Raw genomic sequence first — 16,585 nt, 5'->3', positions numbered from 1 at the left:
CCGGTCCGGGGCCGGCTAGGAAAACAGTAACCGCTTTAGCCTCTCAAAGATTTGGAAATTGAATTCAGAGCAGTGTTCACGAAGGGGAGAGGGGAACAGAGATGCCACAGGGATGATGGCGCGACCCAGGCATTAATTAATCACAGCAGGAAGCCACCTGCTCTGGCCCATGGTCACCTGGGGAAGCCAGGGCCACGGGCTGCAGGAGCGCCCAGCGGGGGGCTGCCGAGACAAGGCCAGGAAAGCCGCCTGAGGCTCGCGAGAGAGGGTGGGCACGGGGCCTCACCGCCTTCCCCTCCCATCTCCTACCAGAGCCCCAAGGGGCAGGGACCTGGGAAGCCAGCCAGCAGCCGTCAGCCCTGAGAGGCAGAGCCCAGCGGGGGAGGGGTGCGTCTGAGAGCAAAGGCCCGGGACCTGGACAAGACTGGGGTCCTGGGGAACGGATCTCTCCTGCGTCCAGCCCTGGGCAGCCCAGCCCCCAAGACACTAACTGGAAGCTGTGTGACCTCCAGCTTTATACACGGGGGTGGGACGGCGGTAACTCAACACTGAGACTGCAAAGCCCGTACAGCCTCTGTTGGGGGAGACACCAGTCACCCCAACACTCTCTGCACGGAGGCGGGGCTGGAGCAGACCCCTCCCCATAAACGGTGGCTTCGAGCGTCTGTGAAAAGTTAAAGCCTCGCGCGGCTTGACCCAGCACGTCCCCTGTCACAGTGGAGGGAAGGGCGTCTGCACACAGATACTTATTGTCTGCAGCAGCCAGACTGTCGCCACCTGACGTCGATCCGCAGAGAAATCACGGGGTGGGCGGGGCGAGGTGCGCAGCGGTGAAAATGAATGCGGTAGGTCCGCGGAGACAGAGACGGGACGGTCACCAGCACGCACCGATACGTCTTTCAAAAGCGCACCAGTCTTGACCGCACGCAGCCCTGTGCCGAAGGAAGAGCGGGTGACACGGAGACTGCCTGCGGTGACACAGCCGCCGCCGCTCTGGGCGAGGCCCTGGGAGACCCGGGGTGGGGGGGGCCGGCGTGCTCAACCCCGCCTTCTGTGTTGTGGCACTTTTCCCACGTGCTGTAGCATCTTTACAGCAAACACACCCCAAGGAACTGACCCTGGCTTCACCTCAGGCCGGCAAGGAGCCCTTGGGCTCCCGTGGGGCTTCCCACCCCCTGACACAGGTGGCGGCAGCTTATCAAAGATGGTTCCCCTTTGCCCTTTTCCACCACCATGCGGAGATCCATAACGCTTAGGACAAACAATGTGGAATCTACCCGATCTGGGTCATAACACACTTCAATCCCCAACTCAGTCCTCCAGCCCGGAGCTGACCACCCCGAAGCACTGGGGAGCCCTTGGCCCCCCTGCCTCGCCTCTCTCTCTCCTGTCTCCCCTGCTCTGGGGGGCTGCACATCAGTCTTTGGATCCTCGGGATGGAGACACCCCAGCTCCACCCTGGCTCATTCCCGGCATCCTCGCTCCTGGCCACCATGCTCACACCCCAACCCCACGGAGGGAGCTCTCGAGCCTGAGGGCAGCCCTGAGACAGGACCCCTCGGGGACCCCGCTGTCAGCTTCCCCTGCAGCTCAAGCCCCATCACAGCTCCAGAGCAGATGCTCCTAAGAAGATTCTAGGAGAAATGAAGCAGTGGCTGTTTTTCCCCTGAAGTAGCAGCCTGGGTCTCGGGGGAGGACCCTGGGGGATAATGAAACTTGCCAGCGGGGGGCGGTGGGGAGTCCTGACCCCACAGAGAGGCACCGTTCCCAGGACAGCAGGGCCGGGCCCATGGCCAAGCTGATATCCCCACCGCACCAGGCTGCTGTCTCCTGCACCCTAATGTCTGCTCCTACCTCCTCAGCCTGTTTCCACCAGTCCCAGGTGGTCGCATGCCTGCGTGCCTGGGGCTCTAGGGGGGAGACAGGGGATGGCAGGCAGTGGCCCAGCCCCAGAGCTCAGCCAACATGCCCACCCCAGAGAGGCAGCAAGGCAAGGACTCAGGGAAAGGGCCCTAGGAAGCCCTGGAGGGAGACAGGAGGGAGAGAGATGGGAGGGGCAGGGGAGGGGGAGAGAGGAGAGAGAGAGAGAGATGGGAGGGGCAGGGGAGGGGGAGGCAGGAGGGAGAGAGATGGGAGGGGCAGGGGAGGTAGGAGGGGGGAAGGGAGGCACTCTCTGCACCTCTCCAGTGCCCCACTCAGCACCGTCCCAGGCTCTCCGGAGAGGCTGGTGAGATTCACTCCGTGGACATGGATGGCGGGTGGGAAGAGGAAGTGCCTGGTCCGAACACAGCCTAGAAGGGCTTGGCTGGTGAATCAGCAGAAGGGAGAGAGCGTGGGTGCAGGGCAGAGCCCAGAGGACCGTCCAGGACCCAGCGGGAGCCTGTCTGCTACCCTTTCCTACATAACTGCAGGGACCAGGGAACAGGAGTGATGCGGGGGCCTTTCTGGGTCTGCAAGAGGAAGGCATTCAGGACCGGCCCCTCCGTGTGCAGATGCACAGGGTGAGGCATTACATCCTGGGTGGGGGGGAATAAAGGCAAAACAGGGGACTTTTCAGCTCCCTCCTCCCGCAGGACCCCCGTCAACAAGGAGACAGTAGTCCTGACTCTGCACCTAGAGGCTCAGGGCCCTGCCGTCCTCCGGAAGAATGAAAGAAGCAGGAGAGACACCGCCGGAGCTCTGATGCTGCCTGCGGGAGGTCTGTGGTCCCCAGGCTCAGCCCCGCTCCATGCCAGTCCCCTCCCTCCTCCTCTCTGATGAGGCTCCTCGCTGCCAGGACATCCCAGGCGGGTGCTGGTGCTCACATCACCGCGGCCTCGGTCAGGCCGGGTGCCTGGGGCTGGGTGCTCCGAGCTCAGTACTTGGGCTGGGAGGTGTCTGACCCCCCCCCAGCTCCATGAGGAGGGCGGTCCTCACCCACGTCACAGGCAGGGAAGCCAACGCTCAGAGCGGGCCCTTGCTCAAGGTCATGCGGTGTGTTGGGGGAGGGACTGAGTGCCTAGCTGACCGGGAAGCAGAGTGGGGCCGCTGCTGGCCACACCCCAGTGATGCGGACACAGCCACACACAGGAGGTACTCATCAGAAGCTGCCTAAGTGACACGTACACTTGGAGATCCTGGAGGAAAGAACCTGCTTCCCGATGGTGAATCAAGCCCTCGCCAGCACCGGACTAAATGCCGGCCTGGCCTGTCTGCGATACGCCCACCAGGACCACAAATACAGCTCAGAGCGGGGGCATTTCACCAGCCCCAGGGCCGCCCTGTAATTAGGCTCCTGCGCCCCTCCCTGGCAGCTAGAGTCTGAGGGTGTGGCAGCCACCGGTGGGTCCTCTAACCATCAGCCAGACTGGACATGGGCCCTGAGAGATGGAGAAGGGGCTCCTATGAAGGCGGGACACCACCCCCTTCCCAGCCCCGCACTGCAGCTCCAGCCTCAGGAAGGCGTGGTGTGCCCCAGCCGTGCCCTTCCTTTCCCACCAGCGGCTAGATTTAGAAATGCCCAGAAGAGCCTGGAGTTTGCTTCAGGACACGGACCCCTCTGAGTCAGAGACCACAAACGCCAGTGCCTCCGGAGAGGCAGCTTATATAAATCCAGGAGGCCAGCCGGGAGTGTGCATACATGCTGGACAAGGGAAACTATCCTTCCAGAAAGAGGCATCTTTATCGCCCTTCCTTTTCCAACAGCTCCTCTTAGTGTGTATGTCACTTTCCCGGCGGAGAAGAGAACAAGAAGCATTTTACTGTCTTCCTAAAAGCAGAGTAATGAGAACATGATGATGAATGGGTTAGGGTGAGGGAGGTGATAGGGAGTGGTGGGGACTGTGGAGAACTGCAGTGCACACCCCCACCTGCAGGGAGCAGGGCTGCCCCGCCAGGAGTGGAAGCTCTGTGTGGCCAGATCTTCTTCTTTTTAAGAAAACCAGAAATCCAAAATTTTAGATAATATCTCTGAGTTTTGAAATGTTGACAAATGGCAAAATGGCCATCATTTTAAAAAGTCTACAAACAACAAATGCTGGAGAGGGTGTGGAGAAAAAGGAACCCTCGTACACTGTTGGTGGGAATGGAAATTGATACAGCCACTATGGAGAACAGTATGGAGGGTCCTGAAAAAACTAAAAATAGAACTACCATACGACCCAGCAATCCCACTACTGGGCATATATCTGGAGAAGATTATAATTTGAAAAGATACGTGCACCCCAGTGTTCACTGCAGCACTGTTTATAATGGCTAGGACAAGTCAGACAGAGAAAGACAAATACCATGTGACATCACTCATGTGTGGAATCTAAAATATTATACAAATGAACTTGTCTATGAAACAGAAACAGAGACCTAGAGAACAGACTTGTGGTTGCCAAGGGGGAGGGGGTGGGGGAGGGATGGAGTGGGAGGTTGGGATTAGTGGATGCAAACTATTATATCTCGAATGGATAAACAACAAGGTCCTACTGTAGAGCACCGGGAACTATATTTAATATCCTGTGATAAACCGTAATGGAAAAGAATGTGAATCACTTTGCTGTATAGCAGAAATTAACACAACGTTGTAAAATGTTATTTTGTCCAATAAAATAAATTTAAAAAAATTAAATATTGACTAAAGGGCTAACTGAAACACGTCCACCGGCCAAAGTCAGCCTGCAGACCACAGGCTGTGGCTCTGTCTCAGGAAGTAGTTCCTTCCCTGCGGCCCAGCCCCCGGCCCCAGGCTCCCTGACTGATGGGAAGGTGAAGGCGCCCCTGCGGCCCAGCCCCCGGCCCCAGGCTCCCTGACTGATGGGAAGGTGAAGGCGCCCCTGCGGCCCAGCCCCCGGCCCCAGGCTCCCTGACTGATGGGAAGGTGAAGGCGCCCCTGCGGCCCAGCCCCCGGCGCACCTGCCCTGGCGCGCTGCTCCTGCCGCCTCCCAGGACAGACGCCCAGGCCCAGGCTGCTGTCAAGGAGCCCTTGAGGGAGCCAGGGGCAGCCCGGATCCTGCCTGCTCTGACTGCCCTTCCTACCTATAAACTCCACTCATAAGGCAGCCACTGCGGTTACTGCTGCTTCAACAAGAAACCCGGGGTGATACCCGCCTGCCCCCTGCCCCGGATCCTGCCTGGAGCAGAGCCCACCAGAGCATCCGGGCAGCGGGAGCCTCTGTTCCTCGGTCCCCGGCGGCCGCTGCTGGTCGGTCCTCAGAGATGAGCGAGGTTCTAGCGCCCGCCGGCCTCCTCTTGTGCACCTCTGGTCCCTGTGCCTGGGAGTCAGGGTTACCGACTAAACCCGCATGCACTGGGCTTTCGGGCATGCAAGGGGAGCGCTCCTGCATTTCTCCAAGCTGCTCTCCCGTGTGGAGCCGACTACCTCATGCACACACTTGCTCAGCCGGCCGCTGCCGCACGCCAGACGCTGGGCACCGGGAAGGAGCCACGAGCAGTGTGCTCTCAGACGTCAGCAACGGCCTCCCCAAGCTGCGAACTGTATTCTTCTCTCATCTGAGGTCATTCCACACAAATGCATCACCAGGGGCGTAACACACAGGCGGGGGGCTCAGTCCAGTCTCTCCCCACCCTTGTTTGACTCACTCGGGGAGGCAGGGGTCCAAGGGCAGACCCCCAAGGCGGAAGCTGGGTGGGAGGGGAGCCAGGAGAGACGGGCAGGGAGAAGCAACGCGGGCTCGGAGGAGAGAGCCTGCCCGGGAGCCCAGGAAGGCGCGGGCTCGACACGCCATCAGGGAGGTAAAGGCGTTCGTGCCGTTTGCATTAATTCTCCAAAAGCCCCACGGATCTGGCATCTACCTGTGATAACTGCCTTGTTGCTTTTTTTAACGTTCACGAAAACATTCATTTTTAGCACAGCTAATTTTAACCCATTTTCAAATCGACCTTTCCTGGCGATGATATGATTTGCTTCCATGAACACACCCACTGACTGTGTCTAAATCTGGTGTTGCCACTGAGTGGTGGCAGATCTGTAATCACAGATGCTCTGTGACCCCAGTCGTCCGGCTTCCTAGACCGAGCCGCCTCTCCTGCCCCCTCTCCCACCGACAGGCACAAGCACAGCTTCCTGCTGAGCGTTTGCCCCTCTGCCCACTCCCACTGCCCAACAGGCCCACCCACGTCACAGAGGAAACTGGCTTTAGTCCTCGGTGGGTAAAGGGTCCAACCCGGGGCGTGACCACCAGCCTGAGCTTTGCACAGGAGGGCAGAGCTCAAGTCCGGACTCTGCCCCCAGGTGACCTTGGGGAAGTCCCCCAACCCTCATCTGCGAGGCCCACATGGCGAGGCCAGAAGGAGGGAAGAGACCCCAAAACGGTGCCTTTCCTGTGTTCACTGTCACCAGCAGGCACTCTGCTCTGTGACCCCCAGGACCACAGCCCACCTCCAGTGACCCCAGAGCTGCCACGCCTGCAGACAGAGCACCTGCCCTTCTTCTGGCTCTCGGTCTGCCTGCAGCTCACTGTAGAACAAGTCTTGTTTCCTGCGTCCCTGGAACTGCTCTCCCAAGAGGCAGTCTCACCAGTGTCCTCTGCATCTTACTTCCTGGAGGGCCATCTGTCCCACTCCCCTCTTCAGACCCCCAGCCGAGGTCCCATCACCTGCTACAGAGCACACGTCTGGAATCAGACTAACCCTAACTCGCCCTTCAAATCTGTAACCACCGGCCCAGCCACTTTCACGGGACTTTGACAGACAAGGTGCCTGACTAGGGTCTATTCAGAGAGAGGTCTGGGGCCAGCAGTGCCTGGGCACCACCTGGGCCCTGTGGGCAGGGAACCACCCAGACCTGAGGAACCTAGATCAGCGTTTTCACAAGACCCGACGGTCCCTGAGCACATGGGGTTCGGGCTGCTGGGCTGCGGACATCAGACTGGCCCAGGCCACGGATACACCTCTCACACGTGGCCTAGAAGCGATAACTGATGACACTTCTAAAAATCAAGAGATTTTGCACAAAACCCATCTCCAGCTTTTCTCAGTCAAAGAGGGAGCAGCTCCAGTCCGCATGCGCAGCGGCTGCCCCGTCAGCGGGCAGGGGCTCTCAGTGCACCACACCCACACCCTCCGCGATGGCCTCCACCCCCGTCGCTCCGGCGGCCTCTCGGCGCCCCGGGCATTTGGGTCTGAAGCTCCCTGGCATGTGTCCTGGGAGCTGCACCAGCCTCCTTGCCGTTCGTGCTCAGGCCTCACACCCACGGCCCCTCTGCCCGGACGCCCTTCCATCTGCGTCTGCATGGCTCCCCCGCACCCCCCGGGGTCTCTACCCGTCGCCCCCCGCCCAGAAGGCGCTGCGGGGCCACCTCTGTCTTCCGGCCTGCCCCTCTCACGTTTGCCCTCACAGGCCGCGTCTCCACCCGCACTCAAGACCTTGAGCACTGCATTTTCCCAGAATAACGCCTGAAAAGCCTAGGGGTCACCTGGAACTCAACAATTCACTGATGGATGGACGAGAGACCACAGGCTGGGCCACCCCGCCCTCTGGGCTTCATTTTCTCCACTCGTCAAGGAGGGGGCTTGGTCACAGGACCCCTCAGACCTCCGGGCGCTACTGACCAAGGCTCTGCGTGGCGGCAGGGCGGTGCCTTTGCCGGGGGCTAATGTGAGCGGCTGGACTCTCCCCTGTGACACCAGAAGGTTGCAGACTGAGCCACAAGGGCCGAGGCCCGGGCAGGAGGGAGGAGAAGGGGGCCCGGGTGGAGGACGGAGGCGGAGGGTGAGCCTCACAGAGGCCGCGCTTCTCATCTGCCAGGGCCTGATGTGCCAGGAGATATGAGTGGTGTCAGGACCCGTGGACTAGGATAAGCAAGGGTGGCAGAGGAAGCAACTGAGTGGACGGGCCAGCAGAGCGGACGCCTCGTGCAGTCAGGGGAGCTGATGCTCAGGCCTCACGAACAGGGGCTTACTCTCCCGACTTCAATGCACTCTGCTATGTTGTCATCTTACTTCATTCTTCTTTAAATCACTAGCAACGGCCCACCGCACTGATCTCCCCGGCTACCGACGGCTCACAACCCAGCGTGCGCCCCGACTTAGGATCAGAGAGCTGCAGGTCAACGAGAGAAAGGTGTTTTTTTCTGTTTTTTTGGCTGCGTCGGGTCTTAGTTTCGGCATGCGGGATCTTTCGTTGCGGCGCACGGGCTTCTCTCTAGTTGTGCCGTGTGGGTTCTCTCTCTCTGGTTGTGGCGCGCGGGCTCCAGAGTGCGTGGGCTCTGTAGTTTGCAGCACGCGGTCTCTTTTGCTGAGGTGCGCAAGATCAGTAGTTGTGGCTCCGTGGCAGGTGGGATCTTAGTTCCCTGACCGGGGAGGGAGCCCGCATCCCCTGCACTGGAAGCCGATCCGCCAGGGAAGCCCCGAGAAAGGGCTTTGACCGAGGACGTGCGAGGGAGGGAAATGAAAAGGGAGGAGGTGTCAGTCACTCAACTGCCCCCGAAAGGTCACACCTTCAAGAAAATGCTCCCACTGGGACTGTTTGTGGGGGGTCACACCTGCCTGGACAACAGGTGCGCTGGGCGGACAGGTGGGCTTGCACCCCTCAAGTCTACGACAGAACTGCCTGCTCTGAAACTAAAAGCTGGGCTTCATTTCACGCGTCGTCAGTTTTCCCAGGAGTAACCTAGCAACTCCTGGCTACTCCGTCTGATGGCGTTGCTACGAAGCCTGCTCACCCCACCCTCGCTTGAAGCTTCCTCACGAGCAGAGCAGAGGGGGTCATCTGTTCAGATCGACAGTGTTGCGTGTGTCCGTGCGGGAAGTTCGCGGGATGGGGGGCGGACCAGCCCCCATGTCCTCCTAGGGATCGCCAGGAACTCCTCTCCGGAGTCCCCATAAGTAACCCACAGTCTGCTTGTAAAATCCGTGATACGCTTTGCAATGGAAAGAGCGCCCTGCTCACCACCTTCCACCCGCAATACGCCAACCTCATCAGCCCTCCTGCCCTCTGCACTCGCTGTTCTCAGCCTGGAATATTCCTCTCCCAGGCCTTCTAGAGACAAGACTCTGCTGGCCATTCAAATGTCACTTCCTCGGAGACAACCCCCCAGATCACAGTCCCCGAAGGCGTCCCCCCTCCCCACCTGCCGTCTCCTCCATCGCCCCCTCCAAGGTTCTTCCTACACTTACTGCTCTTTGAACGTACTGATTTATCCCCTCATTTGTTTATGCTCTGTCTTTCCCACTCGAATATAACCTACTCCAAAGCAGAAACGCATGGTTTTTCTTGTTTACAAATGAAGCTCTGGGCCTGGCGATACACCCGATAGGTATCTGTCGAATGATGGTGGATAAGGAACCAACCCTTAGGTAAATACTGCTTGCAGTCTGGGTGTTGCTATAAGAACCACACCTTTCCTAACAAAACCGATGCAATCACGGCGCTCATCAAATACTTCCTGACGCCCAGTGTGTGCAGTGCCTGGGCTACAACACTCAGGAGAACAGAGTCCGTTCATAAGCAGACAGACCCTGCGAGTGGATGTACCCTGAGAGGGCGGGGCCGCGTGACGGGTGGCGGGTTTGCCAGAGCAGGTCATACAGCAACGGAGACTCAGCCGGCCCAGGGCATCTTATTGCCCGTCAGCCGCCACCTCCCTTCTCTCAGGCACACGGGAGTGGGGAGGTCGGAGCATCCTCCTGACAAGTGGCCGGTGCGCCGAGCGGCTGGAGGACTCAGCTCCACTGACACAGGGGGAGAAAGCCCCTGCCCAGCTGCAGCCCCACTGCCTCAGGTGAGAGCTCTGGCCCAGCATCACCACAGATCTTCAAGAGCAGCAGAAATTCACAGTCGTAAAAAACCTCAGTCTCCAAAACCAGTGTGGGATGAAACCAAACGTGTCTCCAGGTGCCCGAGCCGCCCTGCATCTTAGGAGATCCTAGGGGAAGCCCCGTCGCCTCCCTGCGCTCCCACCCCCGCCAGGAGATTCAGTTTTCTCCGTGGGCCTCAGAAGCCAAGGAAGTCGTCACGCTCAGGTGTCAGGGACTGAGCACGGTTCAGAGGATCCTACCACGGGGCGTCTGCATTTTTGTAAGTTATTTATTTATTTTTGGCTGCATTGGGTGTTCGTTGCTGCACGCGGGCTTCCTCTAGTTGCAGCGAGCGGGGGCTACTCTTCGTTGAGGTGCGTGGGTTTCTCATTGCGGTGGCTTCTCTTATTGCGGAGCACGGGCTCTAGGTGCTCAGGCTTCAGGAGTTGCGGCATGCGGGCTCAGTAGTTGTGGCTCGAGGGCTCAGTAGTTGTGGCTCGCGGGCTCTAGAGCGCAGGCCTCAGTAGTTGTGGCTCGCAGGCTCAGTAGCTCTGCGGCACGTGGGATCTTCCTGGACCAGGGCTCGAACCCGTGTCCCTTGCATTGGCAGGTGGGTTCTTAACCACTGCGCCACCAGGGAAGCCCCACATCTGCATTTTTAAAGATCACCATGTTTTCTCTTACAAGCTAGGCCTCCCTTGAACCACAGAAGTTAATCTCTAGTTCTTAGTGCTGACCAAGCCTAGTAGGCAATAAAGATTAAATATTCTGAAGCAGAGAAACCCAACCAGGAGGGGCCTCTTCCATCCTTAACCTGAGGATAGACGTCCTGGCCCCGTTTGGAGAGAAGGACGCAGGGGGTGGTCGGAAATCCCCTCCCCCACCTCAGGGCTCACTCCCGCTGGGGCTGGAAGTCAGGTCCCTCAGAAACAGGTCCAGGGCCCCATCTGCAGCCCAGGGTCTCCTGTCTCACAGCAGAAATGCTCCGAGGACACGGTGTGGCCACCCTGGACATAGGTGCAGCTGTATGCCACCACTGGTGACACTTTCTCTGGACATCCAGGCACACTGCTTATAGCCGAGGACCTCACTCTGCTGGACACGCCCATGGCACAGGGAGGGTCTCACAGCCCAGTGACCAAAGACAGGAAACGCGGCCATGACCACCTCCTGGGCGGCACGTGCATCCTCGAGAGGGACCCAGGGTCTGCTCAGGTGCTGCCTGAGGAAACCTGGAGCACAGGAGCTTCTGCAAAGAAGCAGAGCCTCGTGAGGGTCCCCAACCACCGGGCCTCCCTACCTGTGCAGGCTCCCATCTGCCCTGCTGCGGCTGAAGCCCCCGGCGCTGACGACGAAGACCTGCCACCTGGCCCCCACTGCAGGCTGACGGAGAGGGGGCACCTCTTCGCAGTCCAAGAGCCCCTCCCCGCCTGGCGCTTACCTCCAGCGGGACCACCTGCATCAGGATGGCGAAGTTGGTGAGGTGTGTGCAGCGGCAGACAGAGTAGCTGAGGTTCCCCTCGGCGAGAGCGCAGCCCTGGTTCGACCAGATGCCTTCTCCGGAGCTGAGGACACAGGAGGAACCGTCAGTGGGAAGCAAAGCCCACCCTTGGCCCGTGGGCTGAGACAGCGTCCTCACCACCAGGCTGAGGAGGCTAGCGTGTTTCTGGCGTTGATCAGGGCCCACGAAACAGCACCTCTTTCCTCCCGGGAGGGGAAAGCGGCATAACCACTCTGGCCCCATCGCTTTGCAAAACACCTGGTCCAGCAGCCAATAAACATGGAGTGTCTACTGGCCATCTGTATGTCTTCTTTGGAGAAATGTCTATTTAGATTTTCTGACCATTTTTTGATTGTTGTTGTTGTTGTTACGAGTTGTATGGGCCCTTTGTATGTTTTGGAAATTAAGCCTTCATCAGTTGCATCATTTGCAAATGTTCTCTCCCATTCTGTAGGTTGTCTTTTCATTTTGTTGATGGTTTCCTTTGCTGGCATATACCCAGACAAAACTATAATTCAGAAAGATCCATGCATCCCAAGTTCACAGCAGCACTGTTCACAGTAGCCAAGACATGGAAGTAACCTAAGTGTCCAGCGACAGAGGAATGGATAAGGAAGATGTGGCACGTATATACAATGGATTATTACTCAGCCACAAAAAAGAATGAAATAATGCCATTTGCAGCAACATGGATGCAACTAGAGATTATCATACTAAGCGAAGTTAAGTCAGAAAGACAGAGACCAATACCATATATCACTTATATGTGGAATCTAAAATACAACACAAATGAACATATCTATGAAACAGAAACAGACTCACAGACCTAGAGGACAGACTTGTGGTTGCCAAGGGGGAGGGGAGTTGGGGGAAGGATGGACTGGGAGTTTGGGATTAGTAGATGCAAGCTATTATATATAGAATGGATAAACAACAAGGCCCTACTGTATAGCACAGGGAACTATATTCAGTATCTTGTGACAAAACATAATGGAAAAGAATATATATATCTATAACTGAATCACTTTGCTGTACAGAAGAAATTAACACAACATCGTAAATCAACTGTACTTCAATAAAATCTAGAAAGCGTGAAGTGTGCGGGTCCTGCAACCCAGCAATCCCACTTCTAGAGAATTCTGAGCTCTGTGCGCAGGGATGCGTCTGGGGTATTTACTGAATGATGCGTGACACTAGAGAACATTTTAAAGTTCCCTAATGTCCACCTCGGGGACCTGGATAAAATTTGGTAGGGTATATACATCAGTCAAAAGCAGCATGTATCCATACGGATAAAACACAGAAACTTCATATACAATGTTGAATGCAATAATAATGATGCAAGGGCGTGACACGCAAGAAGATCGTATATTTTCTATGAACATAACCATAAATTATAGATAAATTATTGAGAAAACTCCCCACAGAGAGGGCAAGAGACCAGGATAAGATGTAAAAGTCTTTTACATATTTACTTTTTTATAATTTTTTAAAGGATAATGTTTTGACGTATTACTTGCTTTATTTCTTAAAGTATAAACCTAGACAAAAATGACATGAAGCAAAAATGCACAAATGTTAACCGTGGTTCACTCTTGTGGTGAGAATATGAGCGACTACAATTTTCTTCCCTGTATCTCTCTATAGTTTCAAATTCACAGAAAGGACGCTTAAATGGTTCTTCCCAGAAATTGCAACTTTGAGTGATCAGCAAAGACAAATCTTTGCTTCGGCCAAAGGCAGGGGCCCCTGGGGAAAGCTTTTATAAAGCTGGAGAAATTTAAAGGCTCTAGTTTCTCTTTGCTGTACATTCCATTTTCACGGCAATGTCAGCCGTGGATGAGAAAGGTGGCCGTCCCAGAGGGATGATGGATAAACACAGTCCTGCCGCGCTCCTGCGGTGTTCTGTGAACAAAGCACACGCTAGCGGCATCTTTATTTTCATCCCTGAGGCAGAGGGTGTCCCTGTGAGGATGCTGTGCGATTGTAGCTCTCGGTGAGCTTGGGCAGCGTGGAACCCGAGGGAGAGGTGGGAAGGGTCGTCTGGAGAAGGCTGAGGGGTGGCGCTGAACCTGAGGGCCGAGGCTCGGGGACAGCGGCTTCAGAGGCAGCGTTTGTGATGAGTGAGGTGGGGAGCATTTAGCGGAGACCAGAGAGCACAGCCAGCACCACTCGAACCTACCAGTTTTCAGGAGCAAGCCCCCAGTAGCATCAGGATCAAAGGGCCTTAAAGATGGGCACGTCCTGCCCCACCCTGCCACCTGTTAGGGCTAACCTGTCCCCGGCCCTCGAGAACCAGCGACACCGGCTGCTGGGCTGTATGTGACCTTTGTCCATGGAAGGTATGAAGGCCACACTTGAATTAGAGGGTGACCTGAGAAGTAGCGGGCACGCACTCAGGGAGCGAGGTCCTAGGATGGAACGTGTCCCCTCTGCTGGCGCCAAGAGTGACTGCGAATTAAAAACCGTGAAAGTCACATTTTCCCAAATGGAGCCACGAAGCCGTGACGATGTCTTCACTAACCAGGGGAGCTGAGCCCCGCGTGGCATCACCTCTGTGTGCGTGTAGAGATCCACATCCCAGGGAACCCGTGGAAACAAGAAGCCTGGTTCCCCGACTTGTGAGTAAATAAATCTGCCATGGCAGCCGGTCAAGAGACAGCAAATAACAGGAAAATACGCGTCTTACCCTGTGACCTAGGAAGTTGGCATCTGAGCAGAAAACTGTTCTTTCACGTGCATAAATGGAATGTGTGTATATAAATATGAAAAAAATACTACATATCGGTGAAAAGAGATGTGGGCAGAACACGAAATAAGGATGGTGGAATGATGCAAGAAACATGGAACTAAACAACACCATATATTTCCCAAGAACATAAATATAAAACATGCATAAATTATCAAAAAATACACACAAAAATCTCCCCACTGTGGCTACTACAGGCAAGAGGAGAGATCAGGGTAAGATCTAAAGGTCCAACGGGACATATGCTCTCCTTATAATGCTTTCTTTTTTAAAAGAATAATGTTTTGATATATTGCTTCTATCATTTGTTAGAGTGTAAGTCTAGGGAAAAAAAGCGACCCAGAATTCTAAGCTCAGTGAGAATATCTTTCAAAAATAAAAGTCCGCTGAACTTCCTGCCAGCAGACTCACACTACAAGAAAAGTTACAGGAATATACCAGACGGAAACTGTGATCTACGCAAAGAAATGAAATAGCTGGAGATGGAAAAAATGAAGGGAAATATGCAGTTATTATTTTCTTGATTTGAATTGCTTTAGCGGATAACTAACTTTCTAAAGCAAAAATCCTAGCAATGTATTGTGCGTTTCTGGCATCTGTAAAGGTAAAATGTACAACAAGAATAGTGCAAAGGATGGGCAAGAAGAATTGTGAAAAGATTGTTGTAATGTCTCAGAATACATGTGTGGTGGTATAAAATATTATTGGAAGGTAGACACGGATGAATTAAAGATATATACTCTAAGCCCCAGGGCAACCACTACAAAAAATTAAAAGGAAGTATACACCAGAGGTCAATAGGAGAGATAAAATGGTACCAAAAATACACACAAATACACACTAGGGGGGTGGGATAGGGAGGGTGGGCAGGAGACGCAATGGGGAGGAGATATGGGGATATGTGTATATGTATAGCTGGTTCACTTTGTTACACAGCAGAAACTAACACACCATTGCAAAGCAATTATACTCCAGTAAAGATGTTAAAAAAAAATACACACAAAAATCCAACTGGAGTAAGAAAAAGAGAGTATAAGAAGCAACAAAATAAAAGTAGATCATAACCTGGACAGGCGTGTGACCGAGCATGGACACCCTGGGCCCCCTCCCGCCCCTCCTCTGCTCCCTTCTCGCCCCGGGACCCTCCCACGCAGATAGTACCTGAAGTCCAGGAAGGCGCAATACAGGAAGATCCGGTTGCTCTCATTGGTAGTCTCGATGTACTGCCTTTGAGTCTGAAATGACAGAGGATGGACACGCCTCATGATCCAGCCGGACAAGCCGAGCTACCAAAACTGCTGTGACAGCCGCACCCTCACAGCCCACAAGACCCCACGGGGCTGGCAATACACAAAGCCCTTGACCTCCCGTCGCAACCCTTGTGGTCGGAGAGGGCGGGTCACCCGGCCCCATCTCTCTCCCGGCTCTCCTTCACCAGGGCTGCCGCCTCAGGGCCTTTGCACTTGCTGTGTCCTCCCTCTACAAAGCTCTCCCCCAAGACAACGCCGTGGCTCCCACCCTCCCGGCCTTCTCCTCAGGAGACCCTGCCGGCTCACTCAAAACAATACCAACCTGCCCATTCCTCTTACCGCGTTTCTTCATAGCACTGATCTCCATGCAGCACATTATGTATTTACTTACTTACCTGTGGGCTGTCTTCCTCTCTAGAGCACGCACACAGTGAGCTATCTCGTTTCCTGCTGTACCCTGGTGCCTACCCTAGTGTCTGGCACGCAGCAGGCGCTTACTAAGTATTTATTGAACCAATGGACAAAAGAACGAATAAGTGAACCGTTCCATCAATGACCCTGTTCCTAGGATTCTCGCTCGTCCCTGGGCTTTTCCGGGATGCCAGCTCAGGGCACCTGGCAGCAGCTGCTCTGCCTCAACGAGATGCAGAGACTCGTCCAGGAATCTTGCCAGGGAGCTTGGGAAGCCAGCGGCACCACAGGAGACTGGGCTCAATGGTATCTAATCGACTCCCAATCAATAGTTCAAGAACCTCTTATCTGATGTCCCCGGACACGCAACCACCGGGCTGGGCTGCAGGAGAACGCGTGGGTCAGAAACCGACAGGGGTATCCTCTCGCTGAGCACCCACTGGTTCAGGAGACAGGGGCCTGGTACTCAGGGAGCTGAGCTTACCTGAGCCTCAAACCCTATAAGGAAGCTCAGGGAGCAACACAACCAAAGGCTCAAGAAAGTCCACGGGAGAAACCCTAAGAAGGTTCAGCCTCCCTTTTCCTCACCCTGTTTTTAGGCTGTGTCCAAGACGCCTGACCTCATCCACATGCCACCTGGGCCACCCCGGCTGGCACCCCATCCCACGTTCAATGCTGAGGACGGTTTTCAAAGAGTGGTCCTCACAGCAGCCTCAGCATCACCCCAGGCCACCCCTGGGCCCCAGCACAGAATCAGAAACTCGGGGGGTGAGGACGGCCTCTGGATTTTCACAAGTCCTTCAGGTGACGCACCTGAACCTGAGAACCACTAGAAGCTGGACAGAGGCTGCCTATGCTGCCCCCTCCTCGTGTCTCAGCCTGCTGTGACCCTGCTCAGTCCCAGACAGCCCTGAGGCTGCAGCCATTCAGAGTCACAGAAGGTCATTA

The 16,585-nt window shown here is 55.6% G+C and overlaps 1 protein-coding gene across 1 annotated transcript in view; it reads right to left on the bottom strand.

Annotated features, from left to right (window-relative positions):
* The window catches only part of ADGRD1 (adhesion G protein-coupled receptor D1), a 146,760-nt gene that overhangs the window by 37,336 nt on the left and 92,839 nt on the right, over positions 1–16,585 (bottom strand). The window contains exons 14-15 of the mRNA XM_060170633.1: positions 15,138–15,211; positions 11,168–11,291 (exon numbers count right to left, since the gene is read on the bottom strand). Coding sequence (XP_060026616.1) covers positions 11,168–11,291; positions 15,138–15,211 — 198 coding nt within the window. The remainder of the gene's footprint in view (positions 1–11,167; positions 11,292–15,137; positions 15,212–16,585) is intronic.

The sequence above is a fragment of the Lagenorhynchus albirostris genome, chromosome 14 (genome assembly GCF_949774975.1).
Source record: "Lagenorhynchus albirostris chromosome 14, mLagAlb1.1, whole genome shotgun sequence".
Classification (NCBI taxonomy): Eukaryota; Metazoa; Chordata; class Mammalia; order Artiodactyla; family Delphinidae; genus Lagenorhynchus; species Lagenorhynchus albirostris.
This window is presented reverse-complemented; position numbering and strand designations above follow the sequence as displayed.